General features: G+C 40.1%; 1 protein-coding gene across 1 annotated transcript; it reads left to right on the top strand.

The window, feature by feature from the left end:
• Window positions 1–58: 58 nt before the first annotated feature.
• Window positions 59–13,541, top strand: LOC149315960 (protein FAM72A-like). Its single transcript, XM_089518573.1, has 5 exons — window positions 59–138; window positions 1,510–1,878; window positions 9,422–9,499; window positions 12,054–12,178; window positions 13,333–13,541. The coding sequence occupies exons 2-5, from the start codon at window positions 1,727–1,729 to the stop codon at window positions 13,425–13,427; spliced, it is 450 nt and encodes a 149-aa protein (XP_089374699.1). The 5' UTR covers window positions 59–138; window positions 1,510–1,726; the 3' UTR covers window positions 13,428–13,541.
• The last annotated feature ends 296 nt before the right edge of the window (window positions 13,542–13,837 follow it).

The raw sequence follows: 13,837 nt of genomic DNA on the forward strand, positions 1-13,837 counted from the left end.
GCTCCGACCAATCAGGCTCAGGGGGCGGGGCGTGTTTCCACCAATGGGATGTGGAGATGCGGATTCAAACTGGTTGATGGCTGGCGGAGGAAGGTTCCATCCCTGAAGGAGTCCTGAGAAGAACCCGAGCTGGGTTGAGTGAGTGAGGGGCTGGGAAGCCGGGAAGGACGCATGAGGCTGGGCTTTAAGGGGAAAGCAGAGCTGGGGGACAGTGTGGCGCAGTGGGTTGAGCGCTGGCCTGCGTCCCTGGGGTCCAGGGTTCGAATCCCGGACAAGTCACACTCTCTCAGCCTCAGGGGAAGGCAATGGCAAACCTCCTCTTTACAAACCTTGCCCGCAAGTCCCAGGGTCCTCCTTTCCCAGGACATGTCCTCCATTTCATCCTCCTTTCAAGGAGGAATTCCCAAATGTGTGCCTTCAAGTCATTTCTGACTCATGGCAACCCTAAGGCCACCTTATCAAGGGATCTTCTGGGCAAGGTTTGTTCAGAGGAGCTTTGCCATTGCCTCCCCCTGAGGCTGAAAGAGTGTGACTTCTTGCCCATGACCGAGCCAGGATTCGAACCCTGGACCCCAGAGACGCAGTCTGGCACTCAAACCACTATGCCAGGATTTGAACACTTGGTCCAATGGCCATAGCAAACCCCCGCTGAAGAAACGGTGACCAGTGAGGCGCCACAGGGCTCTGTCCTGGGCCCAGTGCTATTCAACATCTTTATCAATGACTTGGATGAAGGAATAGAGGACATGCTTATCAAATTTGCAGATGACACCAAACTAGGAGGAATGGCTAATACCTCAGAGGACAGGATCAAAATTCAAAATGACCTGAATAAATTAGAAAGCTGGCCAAAGCTAGCAAAATGAATCCCAACATGGAGAACTGTAAGGTACTGCACTTAGGCAGAAAAATGAAATGCATAGCTATAGGGCTGAATGAAACTACGTGTGAAAGGGATCCAGGAGTCCAAGTAGACCACAAGTTGAACATGAGTCAACAGTGCGACGCAGCAGCTTAAAAGGCCAATGCTATTTTAGGCTGCATCAATACAAGTATAGTGTCTTAAAAAGGGGAAGTAATAGTGCTACTCTGTTCTGCTTTGCTCAGGCGACCCTAAGATGGTGAACCTATCATGGGGTTTTCTTGGCAAGTTTCCTCAGAGGTGGTTTGCCATTGCCACTCTTGGAGGCTGAGAAAATGTGAGTTGCACAAGGTCACCTAGTAGGCTTCCATGGCCAATATCAATAGCAAGTTCATTTCTATCCCACTTATCTGCACTTAAGCATTCCCTAATTGGTTAAAGCAAGGATTCGAACCCTGCTCTCCAGAGTCATCATCCACCATTGAAACCACTCCATGCTGGCTCTGTGTGATCTGATACACTCTTTTAATTTCCAAAAGCTTCAGGCTTAAAACGTTGTCCCAGTCATCCTCATATCCCCCCCCCACACACACACACAGATTGCGGGGTTAAAAATTATTTATTTTATTTTATTTATTTTTTTCCAGGCAAAATTTCCTCAAGGAAATCTGTGAACTCTGGTGATATAAAAGGTGGTAATCACTGCGTGTCAAGTAGAGAGCTGGAACAGGAAAGCCACCTTGGCAAGGGGAAGAAGGAGCTTGTTTCCCCACTCACCCCAAAATACTTATCCTTTACTCTTCTTAGTGGACGAAGGAGTGCAGAGACACGCTGGATTCCCCAGTGGCACAGACTGACTTCCCCATGTCCACCAGCAGTTGCAGTTTTGCAGACAGGTGTGTCTCTGTCTTGTGCTGCAAGTTCTGTCAACAAGTGCTAAGCTCCCGAGGCATGAAAGCTGTCCTCCTGGCTGATACAGAAACAGACCTCTACTCCACAGACATTCCTCCAACCAGGTGAGCTCACACACACACACACACACACACACACACACACAATACACACCCAAATCCAGAATGAGTCGTAATTTTACACCCAACAGAACCGGTTTGTTTGTCATCTTGTGAGACTTTTAGGATACATTTATATTATCTCTTAACCACACTGCCTTATCTTGATTTGGACAAAGGATCAATTTATTTATGGTGCTGTCCTTCCAACATTTAGCTCTTGCGTGCATTTAATTAAGGTGAAATGCAGTGTTCAGATTTGAAGTCTGTTTCATGGGCTGCATGTACACAGCTATGGAATTCTGGGATTTGTAGTTTTGTGAGATATTTAGCCTTCTCTGTCAGAGCTCCAGTGCCACAACAAACTACAGATCCCAGGCATTCATAGGATGGAGCCATGACGGTTAAAGCAATGTCAGACTGCATTAATCCTGCAGCGTGGCAGCAGCCATGGTCATTTAAACCTGCCAGGTTGACAATTCAGCTAAATGTGGCCACTGCACACAAAGTTTATTTACACGCATGGACTATGAGAATAAGTATGCTGTAGCTTTAACTTTTCTCAGGCTGGCTTTGCCTGAACTGCCATGGTATACAGTCCTTCTAATATCTTTCATAAATATAGGAAACTGGTGTTCTGTCTGTAAAGACTTAATAGTGTGCATGTGTGCGTGCGTGCGTGGGACTTTCTAAAGAAGACCTGCACACTTGTGATCCAACAGGCTAAATGCATTCTGTGAAGCAACTGTATTGTGTCTTAATAAGTACCTTGCAAACCCACAGATTTTGCAGATCCTGGGACACAGCTACAAAACAAACAAACAAAAAACCTAGTGGGTTCAAGCATGACAAGTTGTGCAGGCCTGTTCTAAAGTGTCAATCAGTCTAAATTGAGAAAAGGAAACAAATGGCTTTAATATTAGCCTTGTGCCACCAATGCTACAGTGGTATGAGAATGTTACTGACATTATGCTGGAACTGTCACTTTCACTTCTCTTAATAATCAGTTTCTGGGCTGTTTGTTGTGGTAACAGTCAAAAAAACAAAGAGATGTTGCATAAACCACAGGATGACATAGTCTCTGCCTTCCAATTGATGGAGTGGTTGTGAATCAAAGTGTAACTGCTAAAGTATCAGCAAAAAAGAAATAAAGAAGTAAAGTGTTCACTGGTGTAAGAAAATGCAATTCTTATAAACTTCCGTAGTATCACTCAAATGAAGTGTTCCGCATTTGTAGCAGAAATCATGCCACCTCATGACCATACATTTTCTCTCAATTTCCCCTTTCTCATTTGTATTTTTGAATGGCTATTTGAACATTGAAATGTACAGAATATGATAAGGTTTTAGGTTGACACCTTAGACTGGAAATAGCTTTGATGCATATGCAGAATCTGTTATCCACCTTCTTCCTAGCCATAAACTGAAGAATCCAAAATGCTGGAACTGCCAGGCAGTCCTTTTTGGCAAATAACAGTAAAGTTATTGTGGCTCTTCAGAAAAAAGTGGTGAATAATCCATCAGGATTTGTTTAGTGTCTCAGTTTCGTCTTACTATCTAGCATGACTGGGCTACAACACACTACCATCATTAAAGCAATTCCCATACACACAGGACCGTTTCACACTACAAAATTATATAGCACTATGATTCCACTTTTACAGGCATGGCAACATCCTATGGAATTGTAGGGTTTGCAGTTTAAGGAGGGGTATTTAGAAAGAAAGGCTCTCATGCCTCTCCAAACTCCAGGTTTCCGCAGGATGAAACCATGGTAGCTGACATGGAATCATAGTCCTGTAATTGTGTAGTGTGAATGGGCTCAGAATGAAATTGTCAGCAAGTATTGATGATTTATCAGAGATGGTATATAAGAGAAACTCCAACTGGCCTTCAGGTGAGTAGTATTGTAAATTAGCTATGAGTAAATCTATGCAGAAATATGGGAAGCTGCCTGATATCAAGCCAGACTATTGTTCCTTTACTGCCTCTACTAGCTCCCCAGGGTTTCAGGCAGGTCTGTCCCAGCCTTCCCTGGAGATGGTGGGTACTGAAGACCTTTTGCATGCAAAGCATGTGCTCTACTGCTGAGCTACAGCCTTTCTCCTTCCTCATATACATTCTGATTGAGTACGTATGTCATATAGTCAGTTCTTGACAGCATTCAGATTTCAAAAGAACAAAATTGCAGAGTGAAATAATTTTAAACTGCACAGAATAAAAAAAGTTGTTTAAAAGCGACACAGAACAAACAAGTCAAATAAAAAAGTGTATTATAGCCACCTCCAAATGGCTGATGTTTATTCATAGAAAGCAAATACGTATAAGCAAATGATAGAACTGTTCCTTTATAATGATAGCTTCCTTAAATCAGCCACAAGGGTTCATACACTTAAGGTAACTGACTAACATGAAGTGAAATTATTCCACCTGGTTACAAATGGCATTTCAGTAGTCTTATTGAAAGGGGGGAAATATTGACCATTTCTACTCCTAAAATGGGTAATGAAATTCAACCAATCTTTCCTTTCAAATGGGAAAACTATATTTTAGTGCTTTGGGGTATTATTTGCCGCTATTGGCTTCTTTATACTATAATAATTGATTAGCATGGCAGCTGGGTGTATTCTGTTAGCGCTGAGCGGTTTAACTGAAGGGAGAGCTAATGTATTGAAAAATGTCTGTGTTATGAGACTATAAATCAAGTATGGCAACACTGTAGCTGGGCATTGATGGCTACCTGCCACCTGAATAATGTTTACCATGGCAACTCCCAGCAGTAGTATCTGATATAGATCAGCCCAGGGAAGAGATATCTTTGCTATACTGGAAAACGATCTCACCATTTCAGGAATGCAAGAACAATGACGCTGCTTCATTGGTAAGCAATGGGACACACATCTCGGAATGAACTCAGATTAATGGGTGTTTAAAACTATCCGGTCTGCAGATGCAGATTCAGCTATTGTCCAGAAAGCTCTTGACACTTTTAATCAGTCTCCCACACCTGTTCATCTTGTTCTGTTGCTATGATTCATGGCTAGCAATAGATACACTGACTGGAGGGATTCAAACTAGTGGAATGGTCATTTCTTGGACAGATATTGTGTGGTTCAATATTGCAGTGGTTGGTATTGTTCCAGTCGGTTAGATGGAGAGGTGAGAGAGGGTTTTATTGAGGGGAAAAGAACAACCTAATCTGTTTGCTCACACTCTGGGAATAAAGTCTGGTCTGTCATAATACTGCAGATACAGAGCCTTTTTTCTTTTTTGAGTTAAGAAACTGGACATATAGGGAAAACTCCCTTTAATCAGGAAGAATATATGTGGAGGCACTCTGTGGTACCTCTGCTAAAATTCCTGAGGTAAGAAAAAAAGGAAAGATGACAGGAGACAGTTAAGGCACTGCTGCTAAAATTCTTCAGTGTAAACAAATGTAAACTGCTTACCAATTCCAATATTATGATGAATAATTTTAGTATGCAACTACTTGAACTGAACAACCAAACGGATGGGGAGATTTACTGGGAAGTTTTGTAGGATATTCAGTTGTTCTTCATTTAGAACCTAACCTGGTAATCTGTAAAGAAACAAACAGAAACGTGGACAAATTTAAAAGGGAATATTTTTCTGTCTTTTCAGTGAAATAGCTATTTCCTTCTAGATTGTTCTCTTGGTGAATAAATGCTAGGCCTCAAAAAGAAAGTTACCAAGGTTCATTGTAGGATTTTGACAACCATCTAACTTCCATGGCACCATCCAATTGAATCCTATAATTTGTAGTTTCATCAAGTAATTTGAATTCTCTGCCAGAGAACTCTAGCAGTTCAACAAACCTCAACCCCTTTGCATGGCAGCAGGTTGGACTGGATGGTCCTTGTGGCCTCTTCCAACTCTGTGATTCTATGAAATCCTAAAATTCTATATGATGGAACAACATCAGTTAGAGCAATATCAAAGTGGTATAATTGTGCAGTCTGGAAAAGTCCCATAGTACTTCAAACTGGCCATAACATGACTACTCATTTACACTAATTGCATCTTGAAGTTATCATGGTTAAAGAAATAGGTGATGCTCTGACTGTGTGGGGGAGAGGCTTGCGTACCCTAATGAAGTTGTGAGCTATGCTGGCGGTGGTATAATAGCCACTGGTAGGGCCTCCCATGCCAGACAGGTCACAACCAAAGGGTCTGACCAAGAGCGCCAAAGGGCAGGATGGGCTCTCTAGCCTTATGGCAACCATCCTAGGAGAAGGAAAACTCTAATCCCAAAGCGGGGCAGATGGTGCTCATCTAACCCTGTAAGGTCAACCATCTAAGAGAAGGAAACTCTAATCTAACCTACGACCTGAGGACCTCGCTGCCACCGTCCATGCTTGTCAAGGCCTCAGCAGTCGAACCTCTGGTTTAAAGGGTGTGGCCAGTTCTGTGCACGCTGCGCTCCACCAGAAAAATCCATTGCACAGGCTCGAAGGATACATCCAACATCATCAATGCGCTTGTAGAAAGCACGGATGAGTCCTTCCTGAATCTTCGTTCACGAAGTAAAGCCAAGAAGAAGAAGAAGAAGAAGATAAGTAAATATACCTGAACACATCATCATTGGTGGTGCAGTCACTAAATGTTTTCAATCTCTTATTAATAATCCCTTTGTTTTGTTGTAATAAGTAGGAAAGTAACAGGGTAAGATGACACACTGTGCTTATTAGGTCACTAATGAGCATTAATTATGTTCCTCAGCTTTTGAGGAATGATAATAATGACCTGAACAGTGGCATTCTTCATGTTGTAACTATGTGGAAGGTAAGGATGCTTCACACATTTTTGTCTTTCAGAATCTTCCACTGAGAATTCTTTTTGGCTGACCTAATAAAAGTATTCTCATGAAGTGGAAAATTGAATTAAATTTTTAATTTTTTTTAGTTCCAGTGGAAACTAATTCAGTCTGTGCATTCCAGAAACCAGAGCTGTTGTCTGATTGGAACATAATTACTGGAGAAATTTATTTTTCTCCAAGTGTTGCAATGCAACTCTTAACTCAAAAAGCATGTCCAATTGCACTAAACTCCATACTTGAGGATAAAATATATAGAAATGTGCACATCTAAATGCAATATATTTAAAATGCATATGTTGAAGAAAAGGATATTAGAACATGTATTTATGCATTTTATGCATTTTTTAAAAAAAGGCACATTAATATAGAAATACAACGGCGTCACAAATTAATAATGCAAGTTTGGCACATTCTAGAAACACAAGGATTTATCTATTTCCAGCGTTACCCCTTTATCCTTATTTTGTTTGTCCCCTTTTCAAAGATAGGTGAATATTTTGAAATGTCTTAGGGTCATGTGTGATAGTTTGTTAACAGAACTACTTGTGGGAAGTAGTTAAGAATTAAAACCCCTAATTTTACCTTCTTACAACTTACTTCTATGCATGTACAGTATACTGTGAACCGAATAACACAGAATTTAATGAGGTTAGCTCACTAATAGGTTTGAATGTGATTATAGCCTCATAGCCCAATATAGTGAGTATATACTCTGGACGAAGTAGATTTCCATCCACAGGACTTATCTTATCCTTAGTATTTATGACTGCAGCCTTAAAATACGTTGCATTTTAGCATTGGGATCCCTGAGAAGTTTTAGTCCATTAATCTTGGCATAGACTGATAACAGCTTGTTTATAAGGGGGTTAGAACAATGTTCAAAACCAGCCCTTTATAGATATTTCTGCTAAAGTACTGAAAGTACTGCTTTCCAGATGCTTTGAGCTACAACCCTACTCCCCACCCCTAAAGGCTCAGTAAGTTTGGGTGCAATCTTCAGGGATGATGTGAGCTGCAGTCCAGAATTATGGGGAGGGCACAATGTTGCCTGTCCCTGGTTGAGAAAAATTAGATGTGTTTCTAAGCAGTAGTTTGGTGCTGTGCACTAACCATGACCTAAAACAGCCATCATGCTTTTCTGAGTGATAATTGCTTTTGCATAGATTATAATAGACAGACAAGTGTTCATTATTAATCACAGGGTCACAGAGTTGGAAGAGACCACAAGGGCCACCCAGTCCAACCCCTGCCATGCAGGAACTCTCAATCAAAGTATCCCTAACAGATGGCCATCCAGCCTCTGTTTAAAGATGTCCAAAGAAGGAGACTCTACCACTGTCAAACAGCTCTTACTCTCAGGAAGTTCCCTCTAAAGTTTAGGTGGAATCTCTTTTCTTTTCACTTGCTCCATCCTCAATATAATAATAATAATAATAATAATAATAATAATAATAATATATTTATATTTCCCTGCCTCTCCCTTTCGGATCAAAGCGGGGTTACAACCTGATAAAAACATACAATTACATACAATAAAATCCATAATACGTCATCTCAACAGTAATGATATTAATTAATACTAGTTTATCATAATACAGAAGTTTTATAACAGTGGAATTTTACAGAATCATCATTAAAACTAAAGGATGGGTCCTAAACAGGGTTGGATGGATAGGCCCGGCAGATGAGCTTCGTCTTGACTGCCTTCTTGAAAGCATCCAAGGTGGTAATGAGATGGATCGCTTCTGGCATGCCATTCCATAGTTTAGGGGCAGTGGCGGTAAAGGTTCTTTGGGAAGTAATAGACAATCTAGTCTTTTGTATTTCCAGTACGTTCTTCCCAGATGTCCTGAGAGTGTGGGGGATTATATAGGGAGAGGCGTTCCCTCAAGTAACTCGGACCGAAGCCATGACATCCCTTCAAATATGACATCCCTTCAAATATTTAAACATGGCTATCATGTCACCTTTAATCTTCTCCAGGCTAAACATAACTAGCTCCCTAAGTCGCTCCTCATAGGGCATGGTTCCCAAACTTTTCACCATTTCGTTGCCCTCCTCTGGACATGCCACAGTTTGCCAACATCTTTCTTGAACATTCTGATAAGAATAAAACTGTCTAGCGTCCTAATATAAGTGTAACTGTCATGTGTACATAGTACTCTATAGCAGGGGTGAGAACTAAGCAGCCTTTGGGGGTTCTTGGACTGCTGTTCCAGCATTCCTCAATTTTGGCTGTGCTGGCTAGAGCTTCTGGGACTTGCAATCTAACAACAACTGTAAGGCGGCCTGATTTCCGCCTGTGCACTTCAGGAACCCGGGATACAAGCGGCTTATTTATCTTAATTAAAGTGAAATGGCATTCTGTATTAAAGGTCATACCTAAGTCACGTACACTAGAATGTAATAGGATTTGCTAAGTGTTCTCTAAAGGACAACTTGGTTTGATCAATTTTGGAGAGACAGTGCAAGAAAAAGATTCCCTGTCAAAGATCTTAATATCAAACACTGAAACTGTTCACCAATTCTACATTTATTTTGTTATATTGCCGTGCCACTGGAGAGGTTTATGGTGGCTGTTAGCAAAAATAGATCTGTAAATGAAAAAAAATAAAATAAAGAGAATATGTTCTGTGGAAACACTGAATCTCAAAATACATGATCAAGTGAATTTTAACTATTTACAGTATTTTTCTTCCTCATCTCTACTAGTACTGTGGACTTCATTGGAAACTGCTATTTTACAGAAATCTGCAAATGTAAACTAAAGAATGTTGCCTGTTTGAAATGGTAAGTAATACTATAGTTTAATGTAGCTTTGCAGTCTCTGCCTCTTTATTGATCTGGGTGAAAGAGCTTGAAGCTGACTTGATAATTCAATATTCCTTTGGATTTAACTACTTGTATAAATCACAGCAAAGTTCCAGAATTGAATATGCATAGGCTAAATTTTATCAATACCTGTATAATGTTTGTTATAAGACAAAAATGGTGGACTTTTGGCTCACTAAAAGTTTTCAGCTTCAACTCCCAGAAGTCTCAACCAAAATGGCCAGTAATAAAGAACTGTGGGATTTGCAGTGCAAAACACTTGGAGGGCCACCCGATGTATAAGATTATCTAATACCTATTTAGGATGGCCATACTAATATATAGGTTGAGTCTTCTTATCTGAAATGCTTGGGACTAGAAGTATTTTGGATTTCGGAGTTTTTCAGATTTTGGAATATTTGCATATTCAGAGATCTTGGAAATGATACCCAAGTCTAAACATGACATTTATTTGTTTCATATACACCTGATATCTTACCTGAAGGTAGTTTTATTCACAATATTTTAATTACTTTTGTGTATGAAACAAAGTTTGTGTACATTGAATCATTAGAAAGCAAACGTGTCACTATCTCAGCCACCCATGTAGACAATTTTGAATTTTGGAATATTTTGGAATTCCACATAAGGGAGACTGAACCTTTAAAATCTTCACAATTTCAAAAAAAAAAAAAGTCCATGCATGTATTCTGCTGATAAGTTCAATTACTGATTACAGAATTTCCCTTTTTCCTCTTTTTTTGGTAGGGGGTTAGCTTTGTCCTTACACCTTCTTTAACAGCAATCTGCTAACCTAAAGTGTGGCAGATGAAAGTCATCTGAAATCTGGAACAGAGATGCAGAAAGTGTTGCCTGTAAGTCGCAGGAATATGGCTTGTATAAAGGGAAGAAAAGAAGTTATCAGCCTTATTATTCAGAATCAGCCAAAAGCTATAGGCCCAAAGGATTTTGACTAAAGTTCTCCACACAGCTAAACTACTATAATCTACAGTTGTGCACGTTATGTCCATCATTCATTAGTGTGACATATTCAAGAAATCAACTTCCTTACAATTATTACCAGTTGATTTGAATCTAGCTCCTTACAATTATTGGGATTGTGCTCTAGGACATTCATATGCTATGACACTATCCCAACACCTCATTGTTGACAGCTAGCAGGAGTTAGGATGACATAGTGAAGCTGCTTCAACTGTGGGAATAAGCACCACTGGTGGCAGTGGGGTGTCTGTAACTGAGTCTCCTATCATGTCACGTGATGTGATAAGTTACCATCTGTGGTTTTCAGGCCAGCAGTAGCAGATGGAACCCTGCAAATGGAGATGTTTTGGACAGGGACCACGAAGGAGCCAGTTTTGGATTTGCTGGATCAAGAAATGGTCCAGTTGGACTAATTTGGAACTGGCATAACACATATTTTTTTAAAAAAAATCTCTTCACCTCTGCCCTGATTGGCACAAACTGGCAGGACATGGAATGTAGCAGTGGTTTGTAGTACATGTTCATGCTCTGCTTTGGACTGTGTTTCACATTGTTTTTAACTTAGTATTTTATTAGAGTTTTGTGAAGGAAAACAAAGAGGGGAACCAATGAGCAAAAAGAGATGATTTACAATTTGCAGAAGACAGACTGCTATAGAATCTACAGTACAGATGGATCCATTTTATGCTTATGTGGTCCTCCAACCTATTTAACAGCTCTTTCCCCCTAGAAATTTGAAAACTTTCACCATTCTTCAATAAAATAGTCTTCATTTTTTGCCTTCTCTGTTGGATACAATATTGTGACAGATTCATAATAATTAAATCCATGTGGTGGATAAGGATCTAAGAGAAGAGGCACTTCCCTACACGGCTCATGTGACACCACTGATTAGATGCCGTATTTTGTAGATCCATTCAGCCTTGGATAGTGAATCAATATTCTTAAACCTTTGACTTATGGTGAGGCAAGCTGATGGTGCTTGTTTTAAAATGTTGTATTTAAACAACCATTACCTCTGATATTAGTGTATTCTATACTCTGTTCTTACAGAAGTGTGTTTGGGGCTTAAAATTAAGAGTGTGTGTAGGTGTGTCTATGGGTATATACAGTGTGTATCCACTGGGATTTGGTTCCAAGACTCCCTGTGGGTTCCAAAATCTGTGCATGCTTAAATTCCATTATATATAGTGGTGTAGTCAAATGGTGTCTCCTATATAAAATGGCAAAATTAAAATTTGCATTTTGGAATTTTTAAAAAAATGTTTTCAAGCTATGGATGGTTGAATCTGTGGATGGAGAATCTGGATACAGAGATCCAACTGTACTGTATTCTCAATTGTTTGGTAAAGACATTTTGCTCAGAAATTTAGTCAAACATTTACTTGGTTTTACTAGATATGGGAAATGCCATTTCATTAATTTGTTGTATACTAAGAGAACATTAATATCTGTTGATCTTACAGCTTATTGTTTTGTCTCCTGTTTCACCTAAGAATGTACATGTCAGATATTTTATTTGCTCTTCCAGTGGTAATGTGGTAGGTTACCATGTGATTGCTCCATGCAAACCTTGCTTGCTCGCCTGCAACAATGGACACTTCTGGATGTTTCACAGCCAGGCTGTTTTGGGAATCAACCGGCTGAATTCCTCTGGTATGGAATATTTCAAAGATGGATCATTGTTCTTGTCTTCCTGTACTGTTCTGTCTCATTTTTTTTTAATTACAGGGAAATGGCCCTTAGGGGAAATAAATGTATACCTGGATTGAGTGCAACATCAGGCCCAGCAGATTTACCTTGTCTTCAAACAAGGAATTTGCTTTAATACAAAATTGAACCTCCTTTGATCCAAAAGTTGATGAGCTGCAGCCAGAACTGCTTGCTTTATTTCAGTGAGTGTGGCATAGTGGCTAGAATGGCTTCTTATAGGAAGAACCTGTCAACATGATGGAATTCTCCTATAGCCATGATGAGCAAGTTCCAGGTTTCCACAGGCCAGATCTCACCCAGAACCACCAGAAAAAAACCTCAAATCAAAAGTCAGAGGTCCATGCTTGCTATCCTAAAGCCCACCTTCTCGCAGTGGAGAGAGCAAGTATCCACCCTATTTTAAGACAGAATCACACTTTTGGAAGACTTCCACATATGCAATTCTCTTTTTCCCCCATGAACAAAAAAATTGTTGCGTTGGGCTTTGGGACACTCCAGGAGCCACAAAATCAGGCAGGGGGCATTAGCTAACCCCCTTTCTAAAATGTATATGGCCTTCCATTTTGACATTCATTCATTCATTCATTCATTCATTCATTCATTCATTCCTATCAGTATGCCCAGATGCTGGGACTTGCTTGTAAATCTTAGTTATAACTACAAATCATTATACACAAAGTCAGCCTAGAGTTGCTAACAATTTAACATATACACCAATGCAAGAAATGGACATTTATGGCATTTAAGAGCCTAAAGTGGAAATAGCCAGCCCTGTAGCATGTGAACTCTTGCACCTTCAGCAATGATGTAGAAGAAGGAGTGTCAGTGGTTATAAGTTTCCACAGTTGTCACTTGCTGAAATTATCTCTTTTATACAGTTATTTACAGGAACCCAAATACTGAAAGACTGACTAGCCCTGAACAAAAATGTGATATTTCAGAGAGTGGAGGTGAAAGATAATGATAGAGTTGATTTGCATGTTTTATTACATTATATGTTAGGCTTTTGCTGTGATTAAGGTTGTACATTTCTTTGGCAATATGTTCCCTCCCCCGTTCATTACCTGGTCAAAGAATATTTGCACTTTCTTTTTAAGGTACAAACTTTCTGCTTTGGGGAAACTTGCCAGATTTAGAAGAAAGTGCAGATGAGGACGTGTCCAGCATCTCTGAAGAAGAATACATCAGATAAATCTTATCAACAATGTGTCTCTCACATTCCTAAGCTGTGCAGATCCCAGCAGGGCAGTGCAAAAAGAGAGGGGAAAGACTTCAAAGTAGTAATACCTGTTGACTTTAGACTGTCTGATCTAGTAAGCATCCTGCTGTAAGACATACCTAATATGTGAAGGTTAAAAATGCAGTCTTTTTCTTTGTTCATTTTCCGAAGAGATACCTGCCATCAGTATGCATATCTGGCTTTTGCAACCGCTTGCGACCCGCTTGCTATTGCCTCTTTTCTAAAGGACAGCACTGTTACAGACAAGATCAAGGAATGAAGCTCCACATTACCATCACACTAAGAAAGATCTGGTGGCAGCAGAAAGAAAAATCCTGTGGTGTTTGATGCATGGTGTGTTATAACTTGGCCTGCCTGACCTC

This window comes from Sceloporus occidentalis, unplaced genomic scaffold (assembly GCF_023333645.1).
Source record: "Sceloporus occidentalis isolate IW3139 unplaced genomic scaffold, rSceOcc1.0.p SCAF_3, whole genome shotgun sequence".
Lineage (NCBI taxonomy): Eukaryota > Metazoa > Chordata > Lepidosauria > Squamata > Phrynosomatidae > Sceloporus > Sceloporus occidentalis.